Source organism: Artemia franciscana, chromosome 9 (genome assembly GCF_032884065.1).
Source record: "Artemia franciscana chromosome 9, ASM3288406v1, whole genome shotgun sequence".
Taxonomy (NCBI): Eukaryota; Metazoa; Arthropoda; class Branchiopoda; order Anostraca; family Artemiidae; genus Artemia; species Artemia franciscana.
Genome location: NC_088871.1, coordinates 6,428,657 through 6,447,642, shown reverse-complemented (window position 1 = coordinate 6,447,642; position 18,986 = coordinate 6,428,657). Strand labels below are relative to the sequence as shown.

The 18,986-nt window shown below is 36.7% G+C and overlaps 1 protein-coding gene across 2 annotated transcripts in view; it reads right to left on the bottom strand.

Moving 5' to 3' along the window:
* Window positions 1-18,986, bottom strand: part of LOC136030937 (asparagine--tRNA ligase, cytoplasmic-like) — a 124,618-nt gene that overhangs the window by 66,134 nt on the left and 39,498 nt on the right. For both annotated transcript variants that reach the window (XM_065710046.1, XM_065710047.1), the window contains 2 exons: window positions 12,660-12,788; window positions 4,966-5,215 (listed from right to left, as the gene is read on the bottom strand). In XM_065710046.1, coding sequence (XP_065566118.1) covers window positions 4,966-5,215; window positions 12,660-12,788 — 379 coding nt within the window. The remainder of the gene's footprint in view (window positions 1-4,965; window positions 5,216-12,659; window positions 12,789-18,986) is intronic.

Genomic DNA, 18,986 nt, shown 5'->3' with positions numbered 1-18,986 from the left:
ATGTCCACTAGAATCAATCTAAAAAGTATTTTAATAAGAACATAAAAAAGACATTCTTCAGACTGAACAATACAATCCTATACCTGCAGGACTTGCAACATTTTTTGCAGGGCGTAACCCCTACCAACTCCAAACTTCCCTTACACACTGTCAGCGCAAGAAAATACTTTACAAAAATAAAATAAATTAAGTGGTTTTTGATGCACGGTATATTTAAGCCCGGTGTTTATAGTTAACCCAGAGCATACCTTCTAAGTTGAAAGAAGGCGTGTTTTTATTGTTTATATTAATACCCTTACTGTAACTGCAATTAATACCCTAACAGAACGTTAGCTGTGGTCGTAAAAATACCTACAAATAGGAATTCTTGATAACTTTTATATTTAAGATAATGTTCTCCATGTACAAGATAATCGTTAGATATGGTTTTGAAGGATGGGCGCTCCGATACGGATGATTTTGGGTACGCAGCTGACTAACCGTATTTCAAACAGAAGGCTGCGCGAAAAGTGTGGTTCAATCCCGCTTTCTAGGACTGTAATGAGAGAAAGGTTGAGATGGCTAAGGCACGTTCTGCGGTTGAAGGATGACAGATTGCCGAAGATTGGCCTTTTCAGCCAATTGTCTAGGGCTAAACGGAAAGCAGGTCGTCTGCAGTTGGGCTGACAGAATGTCGTAAAGAAAGATTGAAGGGAAATGGAAATTTGCTGGGATGCTGTAAAGAGGGAGACTTGGTCAAAGGCGGCTTGGTGTTGCGGTGAGTTGTTAGTAGTAGTAGGAGTAGATCCCTAGGATCTAAAAGATCCTGTATTAAACAAGCTATATTTGAAACTGGACAAATTTCACGTAGTTCTTTGCTTCATTATTTTATTCTACTTAAAACAATCTTAGTCACTTAAGATTCTAATCGAAAACATTGTTAGTCGTTAGATTTTGGGTGAGTGGCTGACCTTTTTTTATTTAGGTTTATAGTTTGAATTTTTTTTAACCTGTTATTTTGTTCCGCGTCGTTAGTTTTTATTTATTCCAGTTAGGGTTTTGGCATCATTTTGCCATCCACGCTGTTTGTTTTCGTCTTTTCATTTATTTTATTCTGTCTTTTTTTTCTGGTCTAAACCGTTCCCATTTTGTGCTCAGAAAATGTGAACTTGATATTTTGACACTTTCTCTAATATTACTGAAGAAGGGAAGCAGTTATCTTCTCGAAATATCCGTTTTTATCGCATCAAGAATTTTCGCTGGTCTTATAGGCCCCGTTTTCGCTTTTTTCACAACTGCTACCACTAACAGAGGGAGGCAATAAAAATTCCCGGAATATGGCTTATGCCTAGGTAAAAAGTAGGTGCTATTCTCAAAAAATTCAAAATTAAAGAAATACACTGGAATTTATATTGTTTATATAAGTGGAATATTTGGCATCATTAATCCAGCCATTAAATTGGAATTGTATGAAGAGCTGGTTTAGCCTGCCAACCAGTCCAGTGGAAAAGGCAGGCAAGTCTAGCTGCCCCAGCCCAGGCGTACAATTGGGGACCCTCCAGGTGCAGTCTTTTTATTTTGTGCTTGATGCCTATATCTCTGCTTAGCTGTATTAAGACCCTTCTGATAACTACTTGTGCCAGCCAGAAGATCCTTTGTCTTTTGCTGTTTTTTTTTGGCTTATAGCTTGATTAGCCTAGTTTAACTGGAGTTCACTTTAGCCTACATCATGGGTGATACCTCAAAAAAGAGCTATAGACCTCCTAGTACCAGATAAATGAGATCAGACTGCTCCATCCAGTTCAGTGGAGCTGAATCTATTAATGAGCAGATTGCTATGCTCATCTCACATATTAACACCCTAAAGAACAAGCAGAAGCTAATTGCAGATTCACTGAATGATCAAACTCTTAAATCTACAATGGCAGAAGTTGTATGTCAAGCACTGTCTTCTGAAGTTAGTCCTTTGATTGAGGCCTCTGTTGAAAAACGTACTCCTAGTCATGTACCTTCTGCTGTTGATGCTGACAGTACAGGAATCATTAAACAAGAGGTATACACTAGCCTGAAAATGGATTTTGATGTGCTTGTTGAAAAATCACTCAAATAATATGACTTGAGGATGTTAAAGCTTGAATTATCTCTGAAATTGCTTGACTCAGGTTTGTCACAGCTGCGAAAATCTCTGAAACCAATTCGATCAAATGTTGATCGTCTGAGTGATCAGTTTGACCAAATGAAAATTTCAAATCAGCTGGTCCTATTTGGTTTGAAAGAAGATCCTTATCCAGAAGCTTCTGAAAGCAAATTCCTTGAATTTTCCAGTACTAGATTTCCTGGTATTCCTGTGACTCAGAATGACATAGTTTATACTAGGAGGTGGAAAGCAAGGCTCAGGTCTGAAACCTCGCCCACTTGTTATGGAATTTTGTAGTCCTCGAATGCAGCAGCACAATCTTAGAGAAAAGAAAGGTTTGCAAGGTAGGGGTATTTTTTTATTTCTGAGTTACTCACAAAGCCTGGACTTCAGCTACTCAATTATGCTAAATCAAAGCTCGGGAAAAGGTCTACATGATCTAGTGGAGGAGAGATACACACCAAGCTTTCTGATGGTAAAGTGATTACTGTTAAAGAGGCATCTCAAGTTGATATCAGTTAACTACAGCCCATCCAAGTCCATCCAAGCCCCTCCCAGGACTGAAATAAACTATTTCTTTTAATTTAGCTCTGTTCTGTAACTTTATTTACGATTTAAAAGTTTTTCTTATGTTTGCACTTATGTTGTTTTACATTATTCATTTAAGTGGATTGCAAAAACAATTGATACCTCTTTCCTCCAGTTGCTCCTTTATTGTTTTGCCTTTTTTTTTGCCTTTGTCCCTCTACTTGTTTGTTATTATTTTTTTGCCTTGAACTTTGCAGTTTATTATTTTTCTTTGTTCTTGCAGACGTTTTCTCTTTTGTTGCCTATATGTTTTACCTTCACTTTACCCTCTGCTACTTCAGATATATATTGTGTTCATTTGTAAGAATATTGTATGCATTTGTCATGAGTATTATATATGGGTGATTTCTTTTGAATTCTTCTATTCTTAATTTAGTTATATTTGATCAACCACGTAGTGCTGGTAAACAGGAGGCACACAAATTTGACCCTCTTCTTGAATCTATGGTTAATTCTAGTTGTAATTATCATACTACTATTGATTATTGTGATAAAATTATGGCATCACTCTCTTTAAATAGTAGCTTTAATGTATTTTGCTTGAATGTGCGTGGGATAAGAAATACGTAGGATAGTCTGAAATCGCATTTGTGGTCTGATAATTCTTGCCCTTTTGATGTCATAGGATTGAAAGAAACATGGTTATCTGATAGTGAAAATTTAACAGCTTATGATATTCATGCTTATATTGCTATTCATGTCCCTAGGATGGTAACAAAGTGTTCTGGGGGTATTTCTTTGTTTTTAATGTGTAATATTGAATTTAGTAGACGATCTGACCTTGAATCCTTGTTTACATCAGTGGTGTCTAATACTAGGACAGTTTATTCTCTTGTCATTGATCTGAAAAGCCAGTTTGCATGTGATACTGTTTATTTGTTTTATAAACCCCCTCCTTTTCCAACACATCTGTTCAGTGATTTGCTTGATCAGCTTTCTGGTGTGGGGACTTTCCCTAAAAAACAGATTTGTGTTTTGGGAGACTTTAATTGTAATATGTTAAATGTTGAATCAGGTGATGAATGTGACCATCTTTTTTATGTACTTCCTTCAATTTTTTTCCTTCTCGTGTTGAATCTACAAGAAATTCTGCCACTTTCAAAGATAATATTTCCATTTCTCATTCCCCTAGTTTGAAGTTCACTTCTGGTCTTGTTTTCACTGATCTTTCTCATCACTTCCATATTTATCTATCACTATTTGTGCCTATGACAGAGATTACTGGGGATGAGAAAGGCGAGTCTTCTTTTAGAATTTTTACAGATAAACAAATTTCTAACTTACATAGAGTCTTCAGAGTAACGATTGGTCTAGTGTTCTTGAAGCTAATGATGTTGAATGTGCAACTATATTATTTTTGAGTCGTATGGGAAGTCTGTTGGATAAGCATTTTCCTCTTAGAAAGAGGCCAAGGAATTCTACACCCAAATGCCCATGGATGTCTAGAGGTCTGATCAATGCAACACATATGAAGGCGTCTTTGTTCAAGGCTGCATGTAAAACTAAGACACAGGGTGATCTTTTGAAGTACAAACATTAAAAAAATGTGCTCACTTCTTCAGTTCATGCAGAAAAAAAGCTGTATTTTTGCAGAAAAAAGGGCTGTTCCCTCTTCAACGCCCTGCTCTTTACGCTAAAGTGTTTTACTGTTTTAAAAAGTAGAGTTGAGAGAAAGAGTCAAACTTAGCGTAAAGAGCGGAGCGTTGAGGAGGGAACAGCCCCTTTCATATACGAAATAATTTCTGTTCGTTTTAAGTTTTAATGTCGCTCCTTACTTTCAGTTAAAAAAAACTAGTTTTTTTATTACTTAATTACAGCAAAAAGACGGTATTTAGTGATGTTATCCAATTCCCAGTACTAATTTTCTTTTCTCGTCCCCTCCCTTACATTGGTTAGTAAAGTTATAGTAAATAGAATTTAGTTGGAAATGCCCAAAAATGAAACAGAAAAATTGAAAATAATACCTCATCTTGTTGCTACAGAATTATTTAAAATACTGATTTGCCTTATCTCTTGATCCAAAATATCAGTTTTTTTAGTAAGATATGCAAACGTACGATAATAGTAAAAAAAACGTAATTTGTCCGAATTCCTAGAATGTTCCTTCATCTTTCATAACGCTTCTACATGTCAACTACTTTTTTTTTATTCTTGTCTCCCACACAATCTGTTTAAGAAGATATTAATGTGTATAACAGGTGGTATTCTAATTTAAAAACACAAATTAAAAGTACACATCTTACAAAAAAATAAAAAATTACCTCTCCAAATTCGTAGAATGTACCATCACTTTTGGTAATATCGTTGTCTTTCAAATACTGAATTGCCTCAGTGTAATTCATCCTTTTGAAAGGTCTTGTTGGTATTCTGAAATTGGAGTTCAGCTCAAGCACTAACTGTCCCAAAGGATGATTTAAAACCCGTTCACAGACATTAACAACCAGATCTTCAATTTTGTTAAGAAGATCGTCAAAATTAATAAATGGGCACTCTGCTTCAACATGGGTGTACCTGAAAAAAATTTCAACTGAAAATGGGGCTGAAACACATACCGTCAATGGTGGTTCTGGCCTATTTTACGCACGGGGCTAAATGTTAATTAGCCCCCCCCCCTCCAGTCTGGCAGAATTCTAACAAAATTTTCGTTTATTAACCAAGTTTCAATTTATTAATCAACTAATAATTTATTTTTTTCAATTTATTATCTGAGTTATTTAATTATTATTCATTATGTTAATTTAATTATTATTCGTTATGTTAATTTAATTATTTTAACCATTACGAAATAATTTTTTAATTTATTTTTATTTTACTATAATACTGTATAAATTATTTTCATTTAATAAATGCGCCATTAATTTAATTTTAATAAAAATAAAATTTCAAAAATTACAAATTGAATATAATGCGTAGATTACTTATTTGAAATTTTGCGCCTTTAAAATTCCTGTGCCCGGGGAAAGTAATCCCCTCCATTTCTCCCCCAAAACCGTCTAAATCGGGGTAAGCTAAAGCACCAACTTTCCCAAAGTATCTTTCATAACAGGCTTGCAAACATTCACAACCACATCTTCTATTTTGTCAAGAATATCATCATCAGAGGTTATGATTAGACATTCTGTTTCGATATGTGTGTACCTGAAAGACAGATATGAATAATCATAATCTAACAACCAAATATTTAAGGTTTCTTTTGAATTTTTGAAATTCAAGCAGTAACTGTCCCAAATAATGTTAAAAAACACGATTTAAAAAATGAGGTCGACGAACGCATTAAAAATGATGAAATGATGAACAAGATTAAATATATGACACGATTAAATAAATCGAAACACAATTAAAAGCATTAACAACTCAATTTTCCATTTTATCTACATTACTAAAAGTTATAAATAAACATCCATATGTGTATATTTATAAATAAACATCATATGTGTTCATAATTAATTTTCAGTTAGAATATGAGGCCGAAACACCCATACACTACGGATGTGTATGATGCGGAAAGGGTGCCTTGGATGAACTGAAAATACCAAAGTTCTGGGCATTAGTTGCACCAAGCACCAAGATTGGTTGCACCAAGTCTTAGATTTTTGCCAGATAGTAAAATTGCCATCTTGATGCTCGTATTCTCGTCGACACTCCTAATGACATTGCAAGAAAAAATGTCCAGAGTAATATTCATGGCTATTTACTCCCTTGGCTAGCTAGATACCTGCAAGCTACCTTGGTTTCAAAACTTGATGGTAGGCTTCAGCCATAAAAGGACAAGAGGCAGAATAAATAACAGATCAAATTTTGAAATAAAAAAAAAACCTCATATTTTGCCAGTGTCTCTGTTCGCGAAGATGTGAATCCAGTTTGCCTGAAAGACTAAAACGGAGTCCCCCCTTCGACTTCAATATCCAATTCATAATTACAGAATTAACAGGAGTCTTAGATACAGCAAATATATTAATATCAAAGATTTAAAAACCAATGTATATGGTTTTACGAGCACTTCTCTCCAATACCTTCAAAGGAATATATTAGTATTCCTCATCAAGTTTTTACTTAGCTGCTTTCAAACTAAGCACAAGACCATACATGGCAGGCTTTTTTTTAAATGGCAATTTTCCAACTGCAATAAAATTTCAGTTTTGAAGTTTCCTCAAGAAAATAACATTAAAACGAGTTTTAAAAAACATCTGTAATCTTTCTAAAAAGTCTTCAAGAAGCTGCTATTTAACTACACACGATTTTTCGAAACAAAATGACAGTTAGAATACTTTTTTTTTCAAGAAAAAGTATTAAGTGTAATAGTCTTTGTTACTTTTCCCACCTTGCTTTCAGTTCTTGATGGTAGGCTCAGCCATGAAAACAAAAGGAAATAATACAATCCAAACCTCAAAAAAAAAAAAAAAAAAAAAAAACAGACTTTCATGAAGATGTGAATTCAGAATGCCCAAAAAAGCGTGGCGGGCGGAGGAGAACTAAAACACAAATTCCATCTACAATTAACAGAAATAAAATAAATCTTGGGTGCAGCTAATATAATCAAAAGGTCATTTGAAAAAACTGTCTTAATAGTAAATAAATGAACAATATATATACTCCTTACTGCCATAATAGCAGACAGCTAGCAGCGGATGTCACCTGACATGAAAATATGGCAAGTAATAAATGAAATAAATATAAAAATGAATTATCATAACTTTACACAGTATTTACAGATTGTTATGGTTTCCAGAGAAATTGCTTACGGATTGTTTTAGGTACCCAACTGACTGACCGTATTCCATACAGTAGGCTGTACGAGAAGTGTGGTCACTTCAGCTTTTTCTAGGGCTATAATGATAGAAAGGTTGAAATGGCTAGGGCAAGTTCTGCGAATGAAGAATGACAGATTGCTGAAGATTGTCCTTTTTGGCCAACCGTCAAGAGCTAAAAGAAAAGCATGTTACCCACGGTTGGGGTGGGAGGATGTCGCAAGAAAGATTTAAAGGAGATGAGAACTTCCTGAGAGGGTGTAAAGAGAGAGGCTTTGAATAGATTTTTCATGATTTTTCACAGCATTTTCATGATGTTCATCACTTTAGTACTTCAAAAAATAAGGAACAAAAGACGAGATATACCATTTCCATTCCTTTTGGGTGGATGATAAAGAAATCGGCATGTCAGAAGTAAGGAATCCTCTGCGTGTTTTTGACAGACTGAAGTTAGGACTCCTCTCCGTATTTTTGGCCGACAAAAGGGACGACTTCTCTACATGTTTTTGGCCGACAGAAGTGAGAACTCCTCTACGTGTTCTTGGCCGACGGAAGTTAGAGCTCCTCTACTTTTTTTTTGGCCGACAGAAGTTAGGACTCCTCTACATGTTTTGGCCGACAGAAGTAAGGATTCCTCTACATGTTTTTGGCCAACAGAAGTGAGGAAACCTCTGCGTGTTTTTGGCCGACAGAAGTGAGAACTCCTCAGCGCGTTTTTGGCCGATAGAAGTGAGAATTCCTCTGCGTGTTTTTGGCCGACAGAAGTGAAAACTCCTCTACGTGTTTTTGGCCGACAAAAGTGAGGACTCCTCTACGTGTTTTTGGCCTACAGAAGTTAGAATTCCGGTACGTGTTTATGGCCGACAAAAGTGTGGACTCCTCTACGTGTTTTTGTCCGACAGAAGTGATGGCTCCTCTACGTGTTTTTGGTCGACAGAAGTGAAGACTATTCTAACTTTGGCCGACAGAAGTGAGAACTCCTCTACATGTCTTTGGCCGAGAGAAGTGAGGACTCCTCTACGTGTTTTTGGCCGACAGAAGTGATGGCTCCTCTACGTGTTTTTGGTCGACAGAAGCGAGGACTATTCTAACTTTGGCCGACAGAAGTGAGAACTCCTGTAAATGTCTTTGGCCGAGAGAAGTGAGGACTCCTCTACGTGTTTTTGGCCGACATAAGTGATGGCTCCTCTACGTGTTTTTGGTTGACAGAAGTGAGAACTCCTCTACATGTCTTTGGCCGAGAGAAGTGAGGACTCCTCTACGTGTTTTTGGCCAACAGAAGTGATGACTCTTCTACGTATTTTTGGTCGACAGAAGTGAGGACTATTCTAACTTTGGCCGACAGAAGTGAGAACTCCTCTACATGTCTTTGGCCGAGAGAAGTGAGGATTCCTCTACGCGTTTTGGCCGACAGAAGTGATGGCTCTTCTACGTAGCTTTGGTCGACAGAAGTGAGAGCTCCTCTACATGTCTTTGGCCGAAAGAAGTGAGGACTTCCCTACGTGTTTTTGGCCGACTGGTTTGTGACTCTTGAAAATCTGGTAAAAATTTTGCAATGGACATCAGAGTTTAGGCATTTCCAGTGTCTTGGACAATTATAAGCAAAAAATAATGCAATCTTGACTAAACTCCCTGCGTCTTTTCTTTGTGGGCAGGGTGTACTTTTTAGTGAGAAACCTTGGAAGAGAGAGGATCGCGAGAAGAAGCATTTAGTACAATAATCATAGGTACTAACTCCCACATTGGTTTCTACTCTTGATCATAGGCTTCAGCAATACCTGAATAAAACACAGAATAATACAGTCAAAACTAAGAAATGAAAAAAATAAACATACGTGTCACCAGTGATGAGCTTTCAAACACTCCTTAAAAGTCTAGTACAAAATGACAGGAATGGGTTATTTATGTTCAAGAAGATATGGACACTGTACCAGTTTAGAAGTGAATATAGGCACTAATCCCATCGCTGGGTTTTTCAATTTCCTTCCAACTACCTGCATGCCAAAGAAGTATTTAGGAAATTTAACGCCCCTCTACAATCACCCACTCCAGCAAAACACCTCTCTTCCGCCACAAGAGGAATATTGACTACATGAAGGAACCGGTTAGAAGATGCAAAGTTTGACAAACTTTTGCTACTAAATAAAAATAGATGACTTGACTCCACATTTATAAAGAATTCTTGGTCACCACTTCCCTCTCTATCTTCAATATATCATCCAAATTGCTGAAAATACGAGGAGAGGGTATTAGACTATGCTATTTATAAAAGTTAAGATTTTAACCGTTTAAACGAAGATCCAATACTTTAATTGAGTGAATGTTATTGGACGCATAGACAGACAACATAAGAAATACAACTTTGAAGAAAGTTAGAAAGCTAACAAAACAATTCTGATTTTATTTCACCAGTCAATTTGCTCCATAAGTTCACTGTAAATGAAATAAAGAATTTTTTTTGTAAGGTTTGTATATATCCGAAGCTAATTTGTAGTATGAACTACTAAATCGGAGTTCCTGTTTATTTCTGTAAGAGGCAAAACAACTAACGTCAGCTGCTCTCAAGACCATGCATAACGTAGACTTTCCTTGGCCTTCCTTCTACCATGCAAAAAAGCCTTGGAACCAAGGTCGTATCCAGGTAGAGGGGGTTAGGGAGTTTGATCCACCCACCATAAATGTTTGCTTGACTGATACAGACACAACTAAATGCATATAAATAAATTTTTTAGCGTTTTTAAATTTTTGCCCCCCCCCCCAACAAAATCCTGGATATGGCGCAGCTTAGAGCTATATCCTTATATACAATTTATTTAAGACACATAGTACAAATAATTAGGTCGATATATAATACTTTGTACAAATAGAAAAAACTTAGCGCATACAAATTTGCTCAAGTATTTGGCACTTATCTTTAAACACTATTTTAGAATAGCTGACCCAACACTGCCCTTTTGCCACACTGCCAAACATGTCATCAGCACTCCAAGAGCTTTACGATACAACTTGAACCCCCTGATTAACTACTCTTTTAGCTTTTGCAACTTTTAAGACTTATAATTATTATAGCATGATCAGCAATCATATTGTTCCTCACAATCCAACTGTACGGACATTTTATTCATGCTGGTTCATAACATTATCACCACTGACAAATTAAGATGCCATTTTTTAGTTGGTTTAATGACAGACATAGATAATATAATAATATATTTTGCCCCTAGCCATTCAAAATAATATGCCTTTATTTATTTGCTGCAGCTTGATGCCATCTATGAGGGTTATTCAATAAGCAACGAGACAATTTCCTATAGCTCAGAAACGATTTATTTAATAAACACAAAAACTAAGGCTACTTTTCACAACAGTCCCATATACTTGTCAAATCGTTGTTCTATCTTGTGCGTGCTTGCTTAAAATTCATTCTTTACAAGTGATTTGAATCAATTTGGCCAATTTAAACAATTTGGCTAAATTTTAAAAGGAGTCTAATTTCGCTTTGACAGCCGAATCCATCGACGAAATTCATGTTTTCATGCGTGGGAATATTCAGTTCGCTTCTGATTCGGATCAGAATTAAGAAGTTCCTTTTTTTCGGACAAGATAAAGAGGAGCTTCCTGTTTGAAAAATGAACTATTTAATGGACAATACCGGAAAAGCATATTTAAATAAGTATTTTAAGGAGCCTTCCTATTATCTGAACTTTCTAGGAAGATTTTCGAGACTTTAATTACCCGTTGGCTAGAGGATGAATTTTAAAAGAGACAATGACGCTAGGAAATATTCAGTTTGACACACTTGCAATATTACTACATGAATTACACTCGTCTTCGAATTGTAATTAAGCAAGCCACTGACAATGCAAGCAATGCAATGCAATTAAGCAGGCCACAGGCCTATTTTCGCTTCAGTAGCCCGATGCCACATCATTCGACGAAATTAAAACGTTTTATGTGTGCGAATATTCTGCTCGCTTTTGATTCAAATCGGAGTAGAATAGTTCATATTTTTCGGCCGACAAGATAAAGAGGAACGTCCTATTCGAAAGATAAATTTTTGGCAGAATATAGTCTCTCGTTGACGAGAGGAGGCAGAATAATATTGTCTATAAAGTCCCTAGTTGATGGCACGATGGCGTTAATCAGGTTTAGTTGTAGCACTACCAAATGGAATTTTTATTTCAGGTTTTTCTTTTGTCATGCGCATTTGAGTTTTAAGTTAATTACAACCCAATTTTGAAACAGTATATTGTTATGTTACGTCGGGAACCCCCATAGGAGCAAAGGTTATAGGCTTTCTTTCGACCTAATTATTAACTTGCAGGGTGAGGTACCTGCGAAATTTCTGTTAACCTGCGAAAATAATTCTCAAAATATATATTACTCAGGTGGGAAGGATAAAAACCTTAACCCCAGAAAAAAAATGCAGCATTGCCAACTAGGATAGTCTACACATAAAATGTTTGTAAGAAACAAACAAGAAAATTATCCGACAGAAAAATATCAACTGCCATGGATTCTCTCTTAAAGTCTTTAGCATAGAGACTAGTCATCCTTTTTAACTGCATTATCAATTTTGCGTATCAGAATATTATTATTATTGGTAGAAAAATATTTTATTGGTAGAATATTGCAGATCATCCAGAAAAAGACCTTCATCTATCCGAATTTTCAGTTCGCTTTTGAATCAGATCAGAGTTGAAAAGCTCATGTTATCAGCCGACAAGATAAAGAGGAACTTACTGTTGAAACAATGAACTATCATTGAATTTACAATACGGAAAGATATACCATAGATACTATGTTCTAAACAAGTATTCGAAAGTATTTTATCACAATAAACTTTCTGGGAAGATATTACAAAGTTTTGCTTTTAACTAGACATAGCTGACAGATATCGCACAGGGACATCACTTTTTCGTTTTTGCTTGACAATGGACCATGTCATGGATCTAATAACATAGAGGTCGAAACTTTATTAATAAAAATAGAAAATACTACTCACCATTGTGACGTTAAAAAACCAATACACTTCGCTTACCGCTTTTATACACAAGGTAACTCCAAGATTCTTTTTTATTTCTTTTCTTTCTTAAAGAAAAAGCGGTATCTACAAGCCAAGTGATGGGATAAGAATGATAATTTTTCTTCTTTTTTAATGGACAAGGCAAGTCAGAAAATAAGGATGTAACAATTAAAATACTCACTCCGAAAGATGGCGTCTAGTTCTAGATTGCTCAGCACGATAGCTTTTCTGTATACAGAAAACATCACCTAAAGCAGGAATAACAGTTTCCAAATAAAGTTGTGAGCTTTGAGTCAAATAAGCTTCTTCCCTAGAAAAAGTAAACAAGTTGTATAAAATTCTACTTATCAAATTATCGCTCCACCCCATTATAAAAAATACAGTTCAGTGCTTCTCTATGAAATACATTAGACGTCTAAAGGAGCACCTCCACAATGCACAACAACATATCTCATTCAAGCTACTTCATATATTTCCGTTGGTTTAATAGCAGCTTATTCTTTTTTGTTAGAAATTCACTGACCTTTTACGAAACCCCAGGGGGTCAGACAGTTTGGGAAACCACGACACAGAAAAACATAATTCAAAAAATCTATATATATAAAAATAAGTTGTTTGTCTGTGTGTCTGTCGACTGACGTCATGTTTGTGTGTCGACTGACGTCATTATAAGGACACCGGGACACAAATAACGACCGGGACATGGGAAAATATAAATGATGACCGGGACACAGGGACACAACTACAACGGGGACGCCGGGGGCACAGGGGGGATATATAAATGACGACCGGGACACAGGGAAGGTTCGATTAGCAATCACCATCAACAAAGCTCAAGGGCAATCATTAGAATAATGAGGTATAGATCTGAATACGGATTATTTTTCCCATGGACAATTATATGTTGCATGTTCAAGAGTCGGTAAACCTGACAATCTATTTATATGCACAGACAATGGGACAGCGAAGAATGTTTGTCGACTGACGTCACGTTTGTCGACTGACGAAATTACAGACCGGGACACCGGGACATAAATGACGACCGGGACACAGGGAATATAAATGACGACCGGGACGGGACACTCAAAGAGAAATTACAGACTGGGACACCGGGACACAAATGACGACCGGGACACAGGGAATATAAATGACGACCGGGACACAACTACAACGGTGACACCGGGGGGCACAGGGGGATATATAAATGACGACGGGGACACAGGGAATGTTCGATTAGCAATCACCGTCAACAAAGCTCAAGGGCAATCATTAGAATAATGAGGTATAGATCTGAATACGGATTGTTTTTCCCATGGACAATTATATGTTGCATTTTCAAGAGTCGGTAAACCTGACAATCTATTTATATGCACAGACAATGGGACAGCAAAGAATGTCGTATATTCGCAAGTTTTACGTAGTTAAAAACATATATGTATATATATATCTATGTATATTCACAGGTGGGACACAGGGACACCACTACAATATCGCGTAACTGATATGGCGCGTAACGACTTACGCGCGCGGAGGGCTTGGGGGGGGGAGTTGCGCGAAGCGCCCCCACCAACTAGGTGTTGGGGTGGCGCGAAGCGCCACCCCAACAGCTAGTTTATTATAAATATCCAAATTTTGATGCAGCATAAACATTTTCCTAACATTATGTATCTGTGCGCGGGAGAGAGTGGGGGGTCCTCAGATACTTCTCAAGATTTGCAATGACCTAGCTTTCTTTACAGGTATGAAAATATAACATATTAATATAAATTAGCCTACAGCTGCGATTAAAGAACAAAATCGACAGATGGCAATTTTAATGAATGAAAAATCATTTTGCTTTTTATATTTAAAATTAAAAAAAGATCATTTCGAGATAAGTAAGGTGACAGAGGAGCAAAATCAACAGATGACGATTTAAAAAAAAGAAGTAAATTTGGCTTTTATATTTAAATTCAAACGAAACATTTTAAGGTAAGTTCCTACAACTTAATTGAATCAACTTATGAGCAGCTGAGACTGCAAATAATAGGTAAATTATTATGATTCATTTGTCTTTCTTCGTTGGTTTCTTTTTCTGATTCCTTCTTTAATTTTTGGATCTTATGAGTTTGGCAAATGTTGTTCGGTAAACCAAAAATTAAAGAGAGCATGGTAAGTGTCCTTTTATTTGTATTTTACTGTGACTTGGGGCTAATAAGAAGATTTTTGGGTAAAGGTGTGATCCATCACTGAAATTGGCACAAGATGAACGCATTATTCGATGTCTCTTTTTACACAAACCACATATTTAAAACTTTATTCTTCTTGTTCTTCTATCTGAAGAAAAAGACTGGAAATAGCAACTGAGAAAGAGCAGGTTAGATATAAAAAGACCACAGATCACAATGCACAAGACGAGAGCAGATACGTGAAGCAGAGTTGTGGAAGGATAGGCTACATCATAAACTGTCCTATAACGGCTGTTGGATTCAATAAAAGTTCTTAAGCCGAACTTGCCAGACATGACAACATTGAAGTAACTCTTGATGTTCTCATTGAAGTAACTCTAATAGCTTCTTTTCCCTACGTGGATCAGTAGCGACAATTGTATTTATTATTACTGGTGGTGGTTTTATCTGTTTTTAGTTTAGTGTTTTTTCTTTTTATCTTGTGTTGAGGACACCTAGTTTAGATACAAGCGCAATATTGCGCCTGTAAATATTGCGCAATATTGTGCAATATGGCGCAATTCAATAAGTGAGGCGTTAAAGGCAAACTAAACAAAAAAAAGTTGGAATAGGCTACTTTCGAATGCATAGACACTCGATGACTTAGGGTTCAGTACACAAAAGTTCATGAAGTGCACATTTTACCTTTGTTAATGTGGCGATATTCTACCAGACCTGAAGCTTGATATCCGTCATTACAATCATGAGCTAAGTTCTGATTGCTGCAGGTACCGAGGTGTTTCATTAACTGCTAAAGGGTTCTAAATAACCTAATTTTCTTTCACAGCAACCTTATGTATTGGCTTTCTTTTAGTATACCATTAAAAGCTTTTACCAGAAAGGTATTGTGCTTTTTATTGTGAATTGACAAAACAGTTTTTGACTGATCTTAAGAAATTACGGCCTTTTTATCAATACTTTAGCTTCAAAAGCCTTTTCACAGAAGTTACTTTCAAGACTGGGTTTAATTTTTTTTGCTGGATATTTTTTGTAACCACAGAGCACACCAAGTAAAAAGTGCCATTTATGCCACAGGTTTTTATCTAATTAGATTTATAATTGAGAAGTACCTGGAAGTATTTTTACCCACATCATTGCCCAGGCCATCCTTTACCATAACATAATTTATGGCTGTAACCTACGATTATGACGTCATTCTTCATTGTTTACGAAAATGCAGTTTTTTTTTGTCAAAAAATTGATTTTATTTTGAATAGTGTTTTTTTTTTTTTTTTTTTTTTTACAAAAAGCAAAGATGTAGTTGTTTCCCCTAAAATGCTCTCTATGATGCTCCAGTGCCCTGCTATCAGTCAAGAAGGAAAAAACGGAAAAAAGGACAACCCGATTTGGTTTCAAATAATTAATTTTGGGTTGCTATTAGCCGAGGTTCGTACTATACAAGGTTGCAGCTACCGCTGCAACCACGATATACTAACAACGCTTTATGCCTCCTCTTCAGCCTACGATTAAAGGAATAACCCCAAAGGGAGACGTCTCTAGAGGAAAGTGAGGTACCAAACAAAACTGTTTTTCAAGTATCCTTCCCAATCATCATCAGCGTTTCTTCCCTTAGGTAACCAGAACAAAGTGTGTGGCTTCGTGTTTGTCATGTCACCTTGACAAAGAGTGGCACAAAAGGAGCGAGTTCTTGAAAATAAAGGTGAAAAGACCTAGTTATAAAAATCATTCATTGAAACACCTTCCGACCATTGCTACTAGAAAGAAGCAGTAATCTTTGGTGGTAGTACAGCCTCTCCTTTTTGAAGCGAAGATTTAGTTTAAGCCCTCTAGCACATAAATTTGGAACTATTTGACTTGGACGCTCTAAAAAGATCATCAGACCAATGAATTCACAGGAGATTTAGTCCTGTAAATCTCTTAATTGCTTCGTTCTTGTAGATAGGGCGGGACCATCTATTGGCCGATAAGGAATTGATTGGTTTTTAAATCATTAAAGTGGAATGTCCCAGCACCACACCAACTCAATGTTCAGAATATTCCGAAAGTATTAACAGTCTACATTTTTTGAGATGGCTTCCAGAAAAATAGAGTGGAGGGTTTGCTAGGTTGTAAACGTCTCATTAAAATGTTATAGGAAAAGAGTGGAACCCATGATCCATTCAGGTGGGAGAAAGAACTTTTGACCAGATGGTAACAAGACGTTGTCAAAGAACGACTTATAGAACCAATACTTAAAATGTTCTTAACCACATCATATGCCAAGAACCAATTCCAGGTGCTCTGAGCTCCTTTAACAAGGATCTATGCTAAATTCCATCAAAAACCATTGCAATTTTGGGCAGCAGCCACAAGTATTGGCAATGAGCCAGGGCCTCAATAAGCTCTGACCCTGATTAGCTTTGATCGATTGTAACTTCGTTTTATTAGGGCTTTGTGCAAGTAGGGTTTTCCAAACTACAAAGAGACAAAAAGAGAAACTACTTCTTTTGACTTTTTGACTTGATAACAGTGAAGCAAGTATTAGTTAGTGACATACAAGTAATATTTGAAGGTTGATTAGGACCTGGAGCAATTCTGGGAGTATTTTCCATTGGTGCTTGTGAATCAAGGCTGGAATCTTCACCGAAATTGTGGTCAACCACCAAATAGGGACGAGCTAAGCCATATATCATCCCAGTATTGGGATGATATTGGGTCATGAACAGAAAAACGCTCTAAGGACCAATGTATCTAACAAGGAATGCCAGTAATTTCATTCGTTTGGGTATTTCTAAGTTTTTTCACCTGTTAAAATCCTTGAAAGGTTTCAGAAGCAGCAGGATCGCATTTGTATTTTAGTAATTCAACTCACGAATTTAAATCAGCTAAAAATGAACACCTATGAAATACATTTCTTTATGTTCTGTCAAAAATGGCCACATAGGATAATTTTTGCATTATATTAAATTCAAATTCAATTGCTAAAAATAAATAGCTATTCTTCAAAACCAGCATGAGGCAAAACAAATTCTGGAAAGCACCGACAAATTCAAAGATCAGCATTTTACAAGAACAAGAGCTAAGAGCCCATATGGCACTGTGACGAGGTCGGAAGAGCCAAGAGCCAAGAGCTCATATGGAATGAGCTCTGGCAAAATTCTAGGAACCAATAGATTGCTTTAAACGGAAAATCAGAGGCTTAATGCTGGTCGGGATTTAAAATAAGAGCTGAGTCACGAGGTCCTTCTAAATATCAAAATTCAATAACCTACACGTAATACCTCAATTTTTCTAATTTTTCCTCTCCCTTCAGCCCCCCAGATGGTCGAATCGGGGAAAACGACTTTATCAAGTCAATTTGTGCAGCTCCATGACACGCCTACCAATTTTCATCGTCCTAGCACGTCCAGAAGCACCAAACTCGCCAAAGCACTGAACCCCACCCCCTAACTCCCCCAAAGAGAGCGGATCCAGTCCGATTACGTCAATCACGTATCTACGATATTTATCAGCGTTTTCCAAGATTTCCGGTTTCTCCCTCCAATGTCAACAGATCTGGTCGAGATACGAAATAAGAGCTCTGAAACCTGAGTTCCTTCTAAACATCAAATTTCATTGATCCGGTCACCCGTTCTTAGGTTAAAATACCTCAATTTTTCTAATTTTTCCAAATTAATAACCCCCAGCTCCCCTAAAGAGAACGGATCCGTTCCAATTATGTCAATCACGTATCTATAACTTGTGCTTATTCTTCCCGTCAAGTTTCATCCCGATCTCTCCACTCTTAAGTGTTTTCCAAGATTTCCGGTTTCCCCCTCCAGCTCCCCCAATGTCAGCGGATCTGGTCGGGATTTAAAATGAGAGTTCTAAAGCACAAGATCCTTCTAAAGATCAAATTTCATTAAGATCTGATCACCCGTTCGTAAGTTACAAATACCTCATTTTTTCTAATTTTTCCGAATTACCCCCCCCCCCCTCCAACTCCACCAAAGAGAGAGGATCCGGTCCGGTTATTTTTGTCACATATCTTGGACTTGTGCTTGTTCTTCCCACCAAGTTTCATCCTGATCTCTCCGCTGTAAGCGTTTTCCAAGATTTCCGGTCTCCCCCCCCCCAATGACACTGGATCCGGTCGGGATTTAAAATAAGAGATCTGAGTTACGAGGTCCTTTTAAATATGAAATTTCATTAAAATCCAATCACTCCTTCGTAAGCTAAAAATACCTCATTTTTTCTAATTTTTTAGAATTAACCCTTCCCCCTCAACTCCCCCAAAGAGAGTGGATCCATTCCGGTTATGTCAATCACGTATCTAGGACTTGTGCTTATTTTTACCACCAAATTTCATCCCGATCCCTCCA